This window comes from Silene latifolia, chromosome 4, assembly GCF_048544455.1.
Source record: "Silene latifolia isolate original U9 population chromosome 4, ASM4854445v1, whole genome shotgun sequence".
Lineage (NCBI taxonomy): Eukaryota > Viridiplantae > Streptophyta > Magnoliopsida > Caryophyllales > Caryophyllaceae > Silene > Silene latifolia.
This window is the reverse complement of record NC_133529.1, coordinates 22,186,314-22,202,304: the sequence shown is the minus strand read 5'-3', so window position 1 is coordinate 22,202,304 and position 15,991 is coordinate 22,186,314. Positions and strand designations below refer to the sequence as shown.

General features: G+C 37.3%; 2 protein-coding genes across 2 annotated transcripts in view; both read left to right on the top strand.

Annotated features, from left to right (window-relative positions):
• LOC141653233 (pre-mRNA-splicing factor ATP-dependent RNA helicase DEAH1-like) overlaps positions 1 to 15,991 on the top strand; it is a 221,466-nt gene that overhangs the window by 110,604 nt on the left and 94,871 nt on the right. The window lies entirely within an intron of this gene.
• LOC141651228 (uncharacterized) lies at positions 609 to 1,457 on the top strand. The gene is made up of 3 exons (XM_074458947.1): positions 609 to 625; positions 731 to 1,149; positions 1,279 to 1,457. Exons 1-3 carry the CDS (start codon positions 609 to 611, stop codon positions 1,455 to 1,457), a joined length of 615 nt encoding a protein of 204 aa, XP_074315048.1.

Here is a 15,991-nt window from a genome sequence, read left to right as displayed (position 1 = left end):
AATTAATTTACTTGTTTATCAATTATTAATATTATTTGTTGAGTTTTAATTAATCAATCAAATTTTATTTATTTGTTAAAGATGAAATAAGGGCATGTCGATTTTTATTTATCTAATTAAATAAATTAGTATTGTTGGTGCTTCGTGGTGGCTACCTAATCAGTCAAATTAGGATGATACACAGCTAGACTTTTAACAACAATTTAGTAAATCGGTGCTCCATTATTTCACCTAATTAGATTGATGGTGAACCGTGGTGTTCATGGTGGCTATCTAGTTAATCACTCAAATTAGTATAATTAATACTATTAATATTATTATTAGTAATTTAATATTATTATTAGTAATATTCTTCTTCTTTTAATAATAATAATAATAATAATAATAATAATAATAATAATAATAATAATAATAATAATAATAATAATAATAATAATAATAATAATAATAATAATAATAATAATAATAATAATAATATAATAATAATAATAATTTTAACTTGCTCTTGGTTAACCCTTAAAGTGAATGGAACTAACACAAGTTTCTTCAAGGGCAAGAGTGGTGTTAGACAAGGAGACCCCATATCTCCTAGCCTTTTTATCCTTAGTATGGAAGTTCTATCCAGGTGCTTGAGAGCTATGTGCAGTAAGCAACACCTCCTTCCATCCTAAATGTGCTAAAATGGGGCTCAATCATCTGGTCTTTGTTAATGACTGATGATTTTTACCAGAGGAGATCTTCCCTCAGTCAAGCATGCCACTGATACTCTTCACATCTTCTCTACGTGTTCTGTCCTTAAGGTTAATATTGACAAGACTGATGCCTATTTTGGAGGGGTCAGTGCTGCACTAAAACAACAAATCCTTTGTGAGACTGGACTCAGTGAAGGGTCGTTCCCTTTCAGATATTTAGGGCTACCTATTTACCCTTCCAGACTGAGCATTAGCATGTATGAGGGGCTCACTGTTAAACTTTCTTCTCTCCTCCAAAGATGTCAATCCGAGTATCTCTCCTATGGTGGTAAAATTCAAGTAATACAGTCTATTGTCTTTGGCCTAGGGAACTTCTGGGGTAGCAGCATCCTTCTATCAAAGAATATTTCCAAATACATCAACCGGGCTTGTAGACAGTTGTTCTGGGGATCACCTGGTAAACAAAGAAGCATGGTTTTTAAAATTTGGCAATCCATTTGTACTCCATGGTCAGAAGGAGGGTTCCACCTCAAAGATGTTTGCACCTGAAACAGGGAAGCTATCCTTAAATGGTTGTGGCATATAGATCATGGTACTGGCAGTGTCTGGTGTACCTGGATAAGGCATTACTTTCTCAAAGAATGTAGCATCTGGGACCTCCAGATCAAAGAGTTTTATCCAGAATGCCTCAGAGGGGTCTTGATTGCCAGGGACAGGACTGCAAATCAGCTGGGTGGGATGCAGCATGTGAAAGAGCTACTTTAGGCTTGTCTCATCAAGAACAAATTCTCAGTTGGTACTGCCTATGAGGCCATAAGATATAGGCCTCCTGTGCAGGCTTGCTACAATGTTGTTCAGAAAGGCAAAATGCTACCCAAACACAAAATTACCTTAATGCTTGCGCTTTAGAGGAGGTTAGCTATAATTGATCAGTTTGCTACCACATGGTTTCAATGGCCTAACAGATGTAGCCTATGTAAATCTGCTACTGAAAGTGCACGCCACCTTTTCTTCAATTGCACATTTTCCAGATAACTGTTGGTTGTTATCATCAGCTGGCTAGGCGTTTCCACCTCTTGCCATCAACTAAGAGACTTATTGTTATGGTCTCGGAAAGGGGCCATAAGACCAGCTTGGAAAAAAAGCTGGTTCCAATGCTACCTAGCTGCCATGGTTTTGTGGGAAATAATCTGTATACTTCCCTTAATTTAGAAGGATTATAACGAATTTAACAATGATGATCAAAGGTCATAAACAAAATACATAAACAAAGTATAAAGGATTCAAAATTAACCTTCGGTCCTAGCAAAATTGGCCTAAGAACAATATCAAAATTGATACTCGCCTATCAGTTGCACCCAAGACGATATGAGATATGCCCTATTGATTGTGCTAGAATCGATCTAAAATTTTCTGTAAATTTTTAGTTGTTTTGTGTTTTTCTGATGAGAGAGAGAGAGGCTAGGTCAAGAAAAAGAATTAGGGTAGAATAAACATCTCCCTTTCTTTCTTATACTGACCGAAATTTTGGAGTCAATTAGGAAAGAAAAATCTTTCCTAATTTCGGCCAAACTGACCGAAATAAGGAGTATTATTCTCCTTATTTTTGGTCTTTCCAAAAATATATAAAGTGTGTTGAATTGTCATCTAGTGAGGATCGAACCCATGACCTCTTGGTATGTGTACCCTCACTATTACCACTATGACACATTCATCTTGTTGATATTAAATATAACTGATTATATTTAATTACGAATTAACAGATTAATTCGTCCAAACTAACATTACATATATTTAATTAAATATGACTTATTATATTTAATTTACGAATTGACAGTTAATTCGTCTTAACTAATATTATTTAATTTTCATTAAATAATTATCTCATCAACACATTGACTAACTATTTAGTCATATTGGGCATCAATATGATTATATTTCTATAACCACATTTCTCAAACACATCCTATAGGTGTGACCTTTAGGGACCAGTTGATCACCGCCATCTGTATGATAATAACGTCAAACTTTCTAGCAAGCCAACCGTTATTAGGTAAACGTTAATCAACTGATTTAAATATACGAAGTATACCCTTGTGAACCTGTAAGAGATTTACAAATGTTATCACACTAATTTGTGGAGGACACAAGCTCCAACAAACTCCCACTTGTCCTCACAAGTGTATGTGCGATAACCGATTCTCATATCCTAAAATTTCTCCCACTAAATGTAAAACAATTTGCGAAATCTGTATTCACAAAGGTCGTATTTTACAAGCGATCAGTATCAAGAGTAGTTTCCCCGACTAGAAAGTAACTTAACTGATAAACGAATCATCATTCGAGCATGGCCATGCATTTCAGTTACAACTCCTCGAGTGGCCCTGAGAAATAACTATACCTGATAAAGGTTGGATATTTTCCTCAACTCGAATCCTGCAGATGTAAGCACGTATGAAATGACCCGAGAAAAAATCTACTTAGCCTCCGATTCACGGCAGACCGTGAGAAAGAAACCAAAGTCACCCAAAAACTGCCTTAATCTCAAGAGACAGTCGATAGTCAAAAGAATCGACTCTAGGAACACAATGGATGTCTTATCCACGACCTGGCACCGAATGTTATTAAACATTTAGGACTCCATTACGTTGTGACATAAAGTTGTCCTACGAGGTATCGTCATAATCTCGTATATGTGATCGATCAGTCAACCGTTTGACTTATGGCTCGTTGAACCCACCATCAATCGACTGCACAATATAATAGCCGGAGTTATCAGCTCACATTGGCGATTACGGACCAAAACAAATATAATGTAATTCAGTTCACTTTGTGGCGTTCAATGTTGTCAGTACAATCCACATGAAAAACAAAATATTATATATAAAACGATGAAGTTATAAATAGTATATGAAAAAGATAATGTATCAAATCCATAATCAAGTACTACAACTCAGGAACATGTTTAATTCCCATGGAATTAACATGCCCTACATGCTTATCATAATTCAACGGTTTGGTGAGAGGATCCGCGATGTTATCATCCGTCGCAATCTTGTCAATCACTATCTCTTCTTGCTCCACGTAATCACGGATCGGTGAGCTTTACAAGTACATGTCTAGATTTGTTGCTAGACTTTGGCTCCTTAGCCTGGAAGATGGCACCTCTATTGTCACAATAGATGGTGATCGGGTCATTCGAACTAGGAACTACCAAAATCCCTTGTAAGAATTGACGCATCCATATCGCTTCCTTTGCTTTGCCTCCGAAGCGGCATAGTACTCGATTCGAGTAGTAGAATCTGCTACAACACTCTGTTTGGAACTCTTCCAGTGACCGCAAAGCACCATTAAGAGTGAAGACGAACCCGGATGAGATTTTGAATCATCTCGATCCGTTTGGAAGCTAGCATCTGCGTAATCCGTTGCGTATAGCTTAGTATCGCCTCCATAAGTCAATACCCAATTCTTAGTCCTCCATAGGTACTTGAGGATATTTTTGATCGCTATCCAAAGTGTGTTTCACCTGGAGTCTTTTGGTACCGACTCGTCATACTCAATGCATATGCCACGTCCGGACGTGTGCATATCATGGCATACATGATCGATCCTATTGCGGATGCATAAGGAACACGACTCATGCGCTCTATCCCTTCAGGGCGTCGTGGGTGATCGAGACTTGCTCAACTGCATCTCAGTCGTCATAGGAAGGTTCCCCTTCTTGGAGTTGGTCATGCTGAATCTTTCAAGAACCTTATCCAAATAAGACTCCTGACTAAGTGATAACGTCCGTCGTGATCTATCTCGGTAGATACGGATTCCCAAAATGCGTTGTGCCTCACCCAGATCTTTCATCTGGAAATGGTTCTTCAACCATTCTTTAACCGAAGATAGGAGAGGAATGTCATTCCCAATCAAGAGTATGTCATCGACATACAATATCAAGAATACAATCTTTCTCCCACTCGACTTGATATATAAGCATGGTTCCTCGACCGATCGAGTGAAGCCATACTCTTTTATCACTTGGTCGAAACGATGATTCCAACTCCGAGAAGCTTGCTTAAGTCCATAAATGGAACGCTTAAGCTTGCATACTTTCTTAGGATGCTCGGGATCTATGAAACCTTCGGGTTGCACCATGTACAACTCTTCCTCCAAATAACCGTTTAAGAAGGCGGTTTTCATATCCATTTGCCAAATTTCATAATCATGAAATGCGGCAATCGTTAAGATTATCCGAATGGAACGTAGCATGACTACAGGTGCAAAAATTTCATCATAATGCAATCCTTGCACTTGAGTGAAACCTTTTGCCACAAGTCGTGCCTTATAGATATCTGGTTGCGCGTCTACAGAACGCTTTATTTTGTAAAGCCATTTGCAGATTTGTAGGTTTTACCTTATTAGGTAAATCAACTAGATCCCATACGTTATTCTCATACATGGAGTCCATCTCGGATTGCATGGCTTCGAGCCATAGCTTTGAGTCGGAACAGGCCATATCACCTTTATAGGTTGCGGGTTCATTACTTTCTAGAAGTAAAACGTCATTCTCCTCGACCATACCAATGTATCTGTCCGGAGGATGAGAGTCTCTACCCGACCTCCTAGGTTCCTCATGAATATTAACCGTATCATCAGTTGGAGGTACAGCTTCCTCCATCTGTTCCTCGGTTGTTGGTTCTGGAATCTCCGACAGCTCGAAGGTTCTATTACTTGACTTGTTCTCGAGAAATTCTTTCTCTAAGAACGTCGCACTAGCCGCAATAAAAACTCGATGTTCGGTAGGCGAATAGAAGTAATGACCAAATGTTCCTTTTAGATAACCTATAAAGTATGTCTTGACCGATCGCGGGCCGAGCTTATCCTCGTGTCGCCACTTGACATAAGCCTCGCAGCCCCAAACCCGAATAAAGGACAAGTTAGGGACCGTTCCCTTCTACATTTCATATGGAGTCTTGTCGACAGCTTTAGACGGACTTCGGTTAAGTATAAGAGCGGCTGACAAAAGAGCATAACCCCATAATGAATCAGTCACTACCGTGTGACTCATCATGGATCGAACCATATCGAGTAAGGTTCGATTTCTCCATTCGGACACACCATTCAATTGAGGTGTTCCAGGTGGAGTTAACTGCAAAACGATTCCACAGTCTTTCAGGTGTTGATCAAACTCATTTGAAAGATATTCGCCACCCCGATCTGAACGGAGTGCTTTAACTTTTCTACCCAGTTGGTTATGTACCCTATTCTGGTATTCCTTGAATTTCTCAAAGGATTCACTTTTATGCTTCATTAAGTAGACATATCCTTATCTACTCAAATCGTCCGTGAAAGTGATAAAATATCTATAGCCATCTCTAGCGGTAATTGACATAGGTCCACATACGTCCGTATGTATGAGTCCTAATAGGTCACTAGCGTGCATTCCAACACTTTTGAAGGAAATTCGAGTCATCTTTCCAATGAGACATGATTCACACGTGCCATATGTAGAAAAATCGAATGTGGGAATAGTCCCATTATCAACGAGTTTCTTCACGCGTTTCTCATTTATGTGTCCCATTCGACAATGCCATAAATAGGTTTGATCTTTGTCACCAACCTTTAATTTCTTATTATTCATGTGTAATACTTCCGTGGTTTGATCTAAGATATAAATTCCATTCATGGAAACTGCTTTGTCATAAATCATTTCATTAAAAGGAAAATACAACTATTATCCTTTATTGAAAATGCAAAACCGTCTTTAGCAAGTACGGAAACAGAAATAATGTTCTTAGATAAACTGGGTACATAGTAACAGTTATTTAAAAATAACTCAAAACCACTAGGGAGTTGGATTACATATGTTCCCTTCGAGGCAGCAGCAACTCGTGCTCCATTCCCGACTCGCAGGTCCACATCACCTTTTTCGAGAGGTATGATGTTCTTTAGGCCCTGCAAATGATTACACAGATAAGAACCACAACCAGTATCAAGTACCCAAGTTCTGAAACTTGCATGGTTAATCTCAATCATATGAATATAAGATGACATACCAACAGGAACGACGCGGCCTGCCTTGATGTCCTCACGGTAGACGGGACAGTTCCTCCTCCAATGTCCAGTCTTGTGACAATGGTGGCACTCTATGTCACCGCCCTTGCTCTTTGCTTTGCCCTGTGAGCCACTAGTCTCACCAGGCGCACTCTTACCGTTTCCTGGCTTCTTAAACTTTGGCTTACCTACAGCTAGGTCACCATGAGCCTTGCCCTTACCTTTACCTTTGTAAATCGTGAGAACATCCTGCTTCACGCTCCCACTCAATTTCATATCCTTCTCAGTCTGTACGAGAAGGGAGTGTAGCTCATGAGGACTCTTTTTCAAGTCATTCATGTAGTAGTTCGCCCTGAAAAGGGCAAAACCATCATGAAAAGAATGAAGCATTCGGTCAATGACAATGCTCTCAGTGATTTTACAATTCAGTACCTCCAGCTTCTCGACATTCTCAATCATGTGAAGAATGTGTGGGCTAACCGGTTGGCCCTTCTGGAGTTTCGCATCAAAGAAGCGATAGGTATGCTCATATGTAATGATTCTCGGTGCTTTTGAGAACTCGTTAGTGAGCATGGTGAAAATCTTGTTTGCACCTTGGGCAATGAAGCGTCTCTGCAAATTGGTTTCCATTGCAAAGATGAGTATGTTCTTTATCGCACCCGCTTCCATAACGAAATCACTATAAGCGAGTGACTCGTTGGCTCCTGCATTGGGGCCTGGGTTGACCGGTAATGGCTCAGTTAAATACCTGAGCTTACCGTCGCAGCGATGGCAAAGATTCCGTAGTGTCGCCTCCCAGTCCGCAAAATTGGACCCATCATTCTTCAGTCGAGTGGACTGATTCATTTGGTCCATGAACATTTTTAGCCAGGACGAACGATCTAGTGTGGCACTAGGCATTGGGATTGCGTTATTTCCAGCCATTTGTTGTAACAGTATTATCGATAATAAACGTGTTCTACACTGCGAAAGAAGAATAAAATAATAAGCATGTGCATCGTTTTGATTTTAAGTCTAATGAACTAATGTCATAATGCGAAGACTCAAAACATTTATACAATTGACCTCCCTCAAGAATTATATAAATGACCCCAAGACTCAATTCTCTGCAAATTGATAAGCTAACCTTTTAGCTAATTCTACCGTTAGAATTCTTGGTCGATAAATTTCTGTAAATTCTATCTTTAATCCATCATAATCACGAGAAACTCTTCGGACTATGATGTTGAGGTAAACTAAGTCAACACAACTACTTACCCAACGTAGAAGGGATCATATTAGGCCTACCGACGAAGAAGGGATTCATAGATGTTTGCCCTTATAAAGACTAATCTCAATTTCCGTTTTAGAGGAAGACCCCATCATCTTTATTTTAATTCATTTTAAGTGAACTATTATCTAGCATGCGAGAATGAATAAACTAAGGTGATGGCTTATAGACTGTGACATCTGCATGTCCATGAAAACTAACATACAACCTATATGAGTCAATTTTCATGCATTTTAGAACGAAGTAGGTGGTTTGGTTTTAGGCGGAATATGATGCAATTACTAACATGTGAATGAAAAGCAATAATAATGAAAAACTTAAAAAAAAAACAGTAAAAGTCCTGGTGTGGCCTATCCTATCAAAATGAACAATAAATACAAGTTTGGAATCCATCCTTGGACCCGAGAAGCTTGTCTTGATGTTCCATCTTGATCCATGTAGCGGGAGTGAGCTTGAATCTTCATCTTTAGTCTTCTTTGAAATTACAATAAATAAAATTACATAATTGACCTATTTATTACATTCTAATTTCAAAACCCAAAACTAAAATAAAGGAGATTCGAGATCGCATAATTACATAAAAATTCATGTTTCCTTCATTACGAAAACATAATTTGACTAAGGCCACACTAAGTAATACAAATTACAACCGATTGCAAAAATTAAATACGTAAATAAAAATCATTCATTCGATTCATTCAACAAAATTAAAAGCATCAACTAAAAATAAATTAAACATACATGACACAATTCCTTAATTATGTTGATTAATTTATCCAAACCACCTATTTAAATTAAATTGACAATTCCGCAATTAATCACATTAATTTCATACTTAATCCATATTAAACTTGTAATATGAATTCTATCCGTCAAAATTTTAAACTGCTTTAAAATAACTCGGTATCTTTAAATTGTGAACCGATTCACAATAACTAATTGGCCAAATAAAAAAAAACAAAAACCAATTTTTTTAAATTGTACTCGGCTGGAAAAATAAACAACAAAAATTTTTTTTTTTTTTTTATTAAAATCCATCTCGCACACCAAATAAAAAAAAAATTTCCTCTTTTTTTTTTTTTATTCGGCAATAAGGAAAACAAAAAGGGAAAAAAAACTTTCCAAATATTTTTCCTTTCGGCAATTAGGAAAAGAAAAGGAAAAAACTTTCCAAAATTTTTTTTTTTTTAAAAAAATTCTGCCGTGAACAGTAGCAGAACCCAAAAAAATTATGGCTAAAAAAACAAGAACCCTAATTGCCCCTTTTTTTTTCTTTCTTTTGCGGCAATATGCCCTAAAACAAGATTTGATGACAAAATTGTTTACCTTTACTATTAGAACATGATTAGCATATGAAATAATAAACATGATTAATTTATATGCCAAAAACTATATAGCAAAAACATCCTTTTTATCATAAACATGACGATTCCATTTAATTTTAACTTAATCTGCATTAAATCAAAAACTACCAATTCTTCATATGATAATTTTAACTGATTAAAAACAATAATATGAAAAATAAAATGGAAAAATATCATTAAACTTGAAAGAAAGACGGCAGAAAAAAAAAACAATTCGGCAAAAAAAAAAAATTTGCCGAACCCAAAAAATTTTCGAAACCCTAATTTTTTTTTCTCGAAAATCCTCATTGTTCACATACAAATTTATGAAAATCATCAAAATCAAAATCGTGGCCTATTGCTCTGATACCACTTGTGAGAAATAATCTGTATACTTCCCTTAATTTAGAAGGATTATTATGAATTTAACAATGATGATCAAAGGTCGTAAACAAAATACATAAACAAAGTATAAAAGATTCAGAATTAACCTTCGGTCCTAGCAAAATTGGCCTAAGAACAATATCAAAATTGATATTCGCCTATCAGTTGCACCCAAGACGATATGAGATATGCCCTATTGATTGTGCTAGAATCGATCTAAAATTTTCTGTAAATTTTTAGATGTTTTGTGTTTTTCTGATGAGAGAGAGAGGCTATGTCAAGAAAAAGAATTAGGGTAGAATAAACATCTCCCTTTCTTTCTTATACTGACCGAAATTTTGGAATCAATTAGGAAAGAAAAATCTTTCCTAATTTCGGCCAAACTGACCGAAATAAGGAGTATTATTCTCCTTATTTTTGGTCTTTCCAAAAATATATAAAGTGTGTTGAATTGTCATCTAGTGAGGATCGAACCCATGACCTCTTGGTATGTGTACCCTCACTATTACCACTATGACACATTCATCTTGTTGATATTAAATATAACTGATTATATTTAATTACGAATTAACAGATTAATTCGTCCAAACTAACATTACATATATTTAATTAAATATGACTTATTATATTTAATTTACGAATTGACAGTTAATTCGTCTTAACTAATATTATTTAATTTTCATTAAATAATTATCTCATCAACACATTGACTAACTATTTAGTCATATTGGGCATCAATATATTATATTTCTATAACCACATTTCTCAAACACATCCTATAGGTGTGACCTTTAGGGACCAGTTGATCACCGCCATCTGTATGATAATAACGTCAAACTTTCTAGCAAGCCAACCGTTATTAGGTAAACGTTAATCAACTGATTTAAATATATGAAGTATACCCTTGTAAACCTGTAAGAGATTTATAAATGTTATCACACTAATTTGTGGAGGACACAAGCTCCAACAGGTTTATGGGCTCTGGGAGGAACGGAATAACATGATATTTCTTGGTCAAGACAAGCCAATCACTACCATTGCTAAAATTATGCAGTTCACAGTCACTGCCACACTGTTGAAAAAAGAGATTGGGGCATTGCAGGACGAGCTACTTGATGTATTCAGTCCTTTAGGGACACATTTAGTTCCATAGAGGACTCTTACATTCTTGGAATACTTTATGTATTCTATAGTCTACCTAGTTTGCTAGAGGATATTCTTTGTAAGAAGTAAACTCATGTATTTTGAATATATGAGAAATATCTTTTCTCGCAAAAAAAAAAAAAAAATAATAATAATAATAATAGTAATAATAATGATAATAATAATAATAATGCTACCCAATAATAATAAAAATAACAATAACAATAACTATAACAACAGTAACAGTAACAGTAACAGTAACAGTAACAGTAACAGTAACAATAACAGTAACAATAATAATAATGGGTTTTTCTAACATGTGCCCTTAGGTCACATGATAATAAGTTAAGTATGGAAAGATGTTCAACATTATATCACTAATTATGGTAAATATGTGTTTTATCTCTAATTTGTCATGATATATTCTCAACAAACCTTCACTAATTAGCTTATTATCATGTGCCCTAAGGGCACATATTAGAAAATCCGTTTTATAAAACCTACTTGCGACTCTTATTATTAATTAATTTTAAAATTGAGATTTCTCACGGTGTAGATACCTCATTTCTGCACCTCTCGCAAACCACCTGGTGATGATTGGACCGCATGTTTGGTCACGGAATGATTTATGACAATTCATAAGTTTATCGTCAAGTGATAGCTCAAATACTTGTGTCTACTCCTTGGTCATCATCTACGTGCCATTACGGTCGTTTAGACAGTAATTAGAGTTCATTTGGAGTCCGGGTCAAAAACTGTCTTCATTTTCTAATAACCGTTTAAAATGCCGAGTCGGAATGTTCTGGAATATTTCGGATATTTCTATTCCATAAATTTAATCTTTTCATCTTTTGGCAAAATATATCCCGAAATTATATTTTAAACAATAAGGAAGTTGAGATCTAACGCAATTCCATAACAGAAACGCGGAAAATCTTTCTTCCGCAGGAGGAAACTTCTGGGGAAAGGACGCAGCACCTGCTGCGCCTCTTCCAAGAGCCGCAGTGGTTGCTGCGCCTCTTCCCCAGCTCCTTTCTGCGTATTTTCAAATCTTTTCGAGATTTATTTCCAAAGTTTTACCGAAACCCTAATTCCTCCGTGTGATTAGTATAAATAAGGACCTTTGTTCTACATATTTCTCACGCGAGTGTCTGCCCTTCTCTTCTCCCTTTGCATTCAAAGACCGTGCTCTTGCTTATTGCCATCTACGTGCTTGAACTTTCGACCACGTAAGCTCGGATCCTTCTGAGTACCAGCCTCGTTTTGCGTGACCGACAAATTTGACCAACTCCACTCAATCAATTTAATCAATCTAGTTTAATTCCTCTTACGAGGGCACTTTCGTCGTACATTCGAGTCGAGCAATTACTAATCGTTAACTTAGTCAATCTCGTTTCGTCAAACATGTAAGTCTGAGGGTGTAAATCCCATGTTTTATTATTGTACCTTTTCTTTATACTAATTATTGTAAGATTTACGTCGAAAACACGTTTAAAATCGATTTACAAAACCTTTTATCAAACTGTTTTTTCGGATTAACGGGAGACGGACGTCGAGAAGAAACGCAGCAACTGATGCGCCTCTTCCTGAGGTTGCCGCAGTTTTTGCTTTTCTTCTTCTTCCTTTGTTCTTCGTTAATTCGTCTTCTTTCTTTCGTCTTCGCGTCTTTTCCTCTTATTTCGTTCGTATATAATAATTTTAATGCATGTTCTTAAATAATTCTAATCGACTTAAATCCCTAATAATCCATATTTGCGGGTTTTCGTCACAAACATCAAACCCGGATTTTAGAGACTCGATTCGTTCACATCAAGTTTCTGGAATCCGTCGTTTGTACATGTTTTCATTGTTTTTTTCATATCGTTTCCATCTTCATAACTTAACCTAATTCATCCTAATTAACTTTAACTTGTTTATAATTTGTAATTAATAAATCTTAATTCATTATAATCCGTTTTAACTTGTGTTTTCTCGCTTTTACGACCAATTCATATGTAAATAATATGTTAAACCACTTTCATCCGAGTCTAATATCGATAATCAATAATTAAAATCACTAACGAACATTAACAACATGCAGTTCCGGCTTCACAGCCAGAACTCACCTCAGGATTAGACGCAGTGACCATTGCGCCTCTTCCAAGGGACGCAGCATTGTTACGCCTGTTCCGGGTTGAGTTCTGTCTCTGAACTTCCGTTCCTGCTTTAACCTAATTCGTTAGCTTACGTATTAATCGACTATTAATCGTATTATCACCCTTAATCTGTTCGTGTTTTCTAACCTAATTTATTTTCTTCTATTTTTCTCAAATTATCCGTTGTAAACGTATTTTCGACGTAAATCATTGAATTCGTTGTAATTATTGTAATTTTAATTATAGGCTTTTATTTATAGTATCTTTATCGTATTGGATGATTTATTTACTTGTTTTCACATGTAATTAATCTAAACCCTAATTCGACATTAATGAGTGCTAATTATGTGTTCACCGACTTAGTTAATTCTCACATGCTAGAATTAATTTATTGGATGTTGCATTGCATGCATATAATCGACAACATATCAAGTATAGATGATTTCCCTAGTAGAGGCCTCTATCGAGGCGGGCGGGATTAGGTGTTCGATCAAAAGAGCTTCCTAATACGTACCCTCACCCCTTACTCCAGATCTCTGTGAACATCCATGTTCATTGGCATCCACGAGAGTCATTCTAGACATAGAATGCTAAGGGTAACGAGTTCTTGGTGTCTATGTCACTACTTTGTGTCTTGACATGACGCGAAGTATTCGAACGGTTTCCAATTTTCCACAATAAATTGGTGGCGACTCCACAAATGCAGACGCTTGTTTTTCCAAGCGACCCCGTGGCCCCCCGTGTCCATAGTTTGGCGACTCCGCTGGGGAGTAATACACTTACGTGTTGTCAAGGGTGAAACTTTAACAAGGTTAGGGAATAGTTTATACGAGACAGTTGTCGGTTTTCATAACTCGATCTTCCTAGATCGTTTTAGTCGGCCTTCCTAGGCCCAACCCAACCCATTCGACCAATCGTCCCGTCTGGACGGTCTAAATTCTTATCTGGGCCTAAGGATGAATAGCGATTGACGTCAACCATACCATGATGCTTACTCCTGTTTGTATCAAGGGATTTCACTACTCAAGGGAATGGACTAGGAATCGGCCTTACTCCTATTTGGTACGAGCCTCTCCACAGACCCCGAGATTGATTGTTCGGTATGGCAACCCACCCTTTAAACCAAAACCCTTTTAAATGCACTCAGCATACCATTATAATGCCTGTTTGAATGCTTGTATCATATGTGATCACCGTTTTCTAAGCAAAACCATGACGAATTTTGTAAAATCAAAAAAACCTTTTCAAAATGTAAATATTTTCGAAAAATGGCCCAAATTAGCGCAAAATGAGTCGAAACTCTACCCAAATGTCGAGTCAAACGTCGAGTCTCAAAAAGCCCATTTCAAAACCTCGCTTCAAGTCAACACTCCTACAACTACACTACAGTTGATTAGGACAAACATTTCAAAACTTTGTCATTTTCAAACCTCACTTACACAAGTGGCACACTCTTACTTCACAAGTTCGAGTCTTTTCTTTGAGTAAGTGTGCTACAATGGTCGATCGTGTTCTGATTCGTCGTCGATCTCTTGTCCAGTTTCCAAGATGCCTGAAGCTAGTACCACAAGCACCAACGGTCAACCCCAAAATGGTAATGCTCAAATCCTAGCCGCGCTCGCTCGTCTCCAAATAAGCCAAGACCAAGTTATGATCACCTCAACACAATTGAGGGCCGAATTGTTGCTGTGGAAACTAGACTCCCTCCTGCAGAAGATGAAGTCCCTAGTGAATTTGTGAATGACAACCTTCCACCCTATGTTGGGCAAGACCCTCCAGCAGGTCCAAGTGAAGCTGAGAAGCGACTCCAATACTTGGAGGAGCAACTGATGTACCTCAAAGGAGATGATATATATAGGGAAAAAATCGCAAGTATGAGGCCGTGAACACCAAATTGCCAATCAACTTCAATATGACTGACATCCCGAAGTTCAAGGGATATGAAAATACTTTGAACCACATTCGTGCTTTCAAAGACTACATGTCTATCAAAGGCATCAAACCCGAGATGTTCTTAAAGATCTTTCCTTCATCTCTTGACACCGTTCCTAAGCAATTGTTCTATTCCCTAGAGCACAAGAAGATTGCCACCTGGGATGACGCCGCAATCGAATTCGCTAAACAATACGCGGATAATGCTGAAATCAAAGTCAATATGCGCACTCTAGAGGTTCTTACCCAAAACGAGAAAGAAGGTTTCACCGACTTCCTAAGTAGGTGGAGGAAGACTAGTACACAACTCGTTGAGTTTCCGGATGAAGCTACCCTTGTGGAAAAATTCGTGGATAATTTAAGACCCATTTACGCAAATCACTTGAGGTACCAAAACATTAAAACCTTCAAGGACTTAACTGTGCTAGGGACAAGAATTGAAGATGACATCCGTAAAGGACTCTTGTCCAAAATGGTAGGTCGTAGATATCAAGGCTCGACGAGTCGTTCTTATGGCTCCACTAGCAAGACTGATGAGGGTAACCTTCTCGAATCATCAAAGAAGAATAACCCACAAAGGAAGTTTACAAACATTGGCGACACATACTCCAATGCTTTAAAGAGGTTGATGAAACAGGGTAAGCTCCAACCCATAGGGCCTACACCTGACCCAGAAAAGAAATCAAAGTTGGGACAAAAATTCATACTGTGAATATCATAGAGATAAGGGACGCGATACAGAGAAATGTTACAAGCTAAAACATGTCCTTTAAGACATGATGAAGACGGTCGCCTACCCAGACCTCCTTGAGGTAAGCCTAACAATACTCATAATCCTCTTGGAGTTCTGAGGATTACAAATGAAGAATCTACCTTAGATTGTTCACACCTTATTTCTCCAACCGAAGATAAAATCCATGCATTAGAAGACGAAGGGAATTACTCCACCATTTCTCCTACCATAGACGACTTTGTTGCATGGGCAAGGAGCGTGAATAGACAAGTCTCAGAACTAGAAAATGTAGTGGCATCTCTCCGCAATCTAAGTAC

What these genes read in the sequence shown, in the direction of transcription:
- LOC141651228 (XM_074458947.1), top strand. An exon ending in GTTGTTCTGGGGATCACCTG is followed by an intron (nt 1,150 to 1,278) that starts GTAAACAAAGAA and finishes TGTGGCATATAG; the next exon opens with ATCATGGTACTGGCAGTGTC.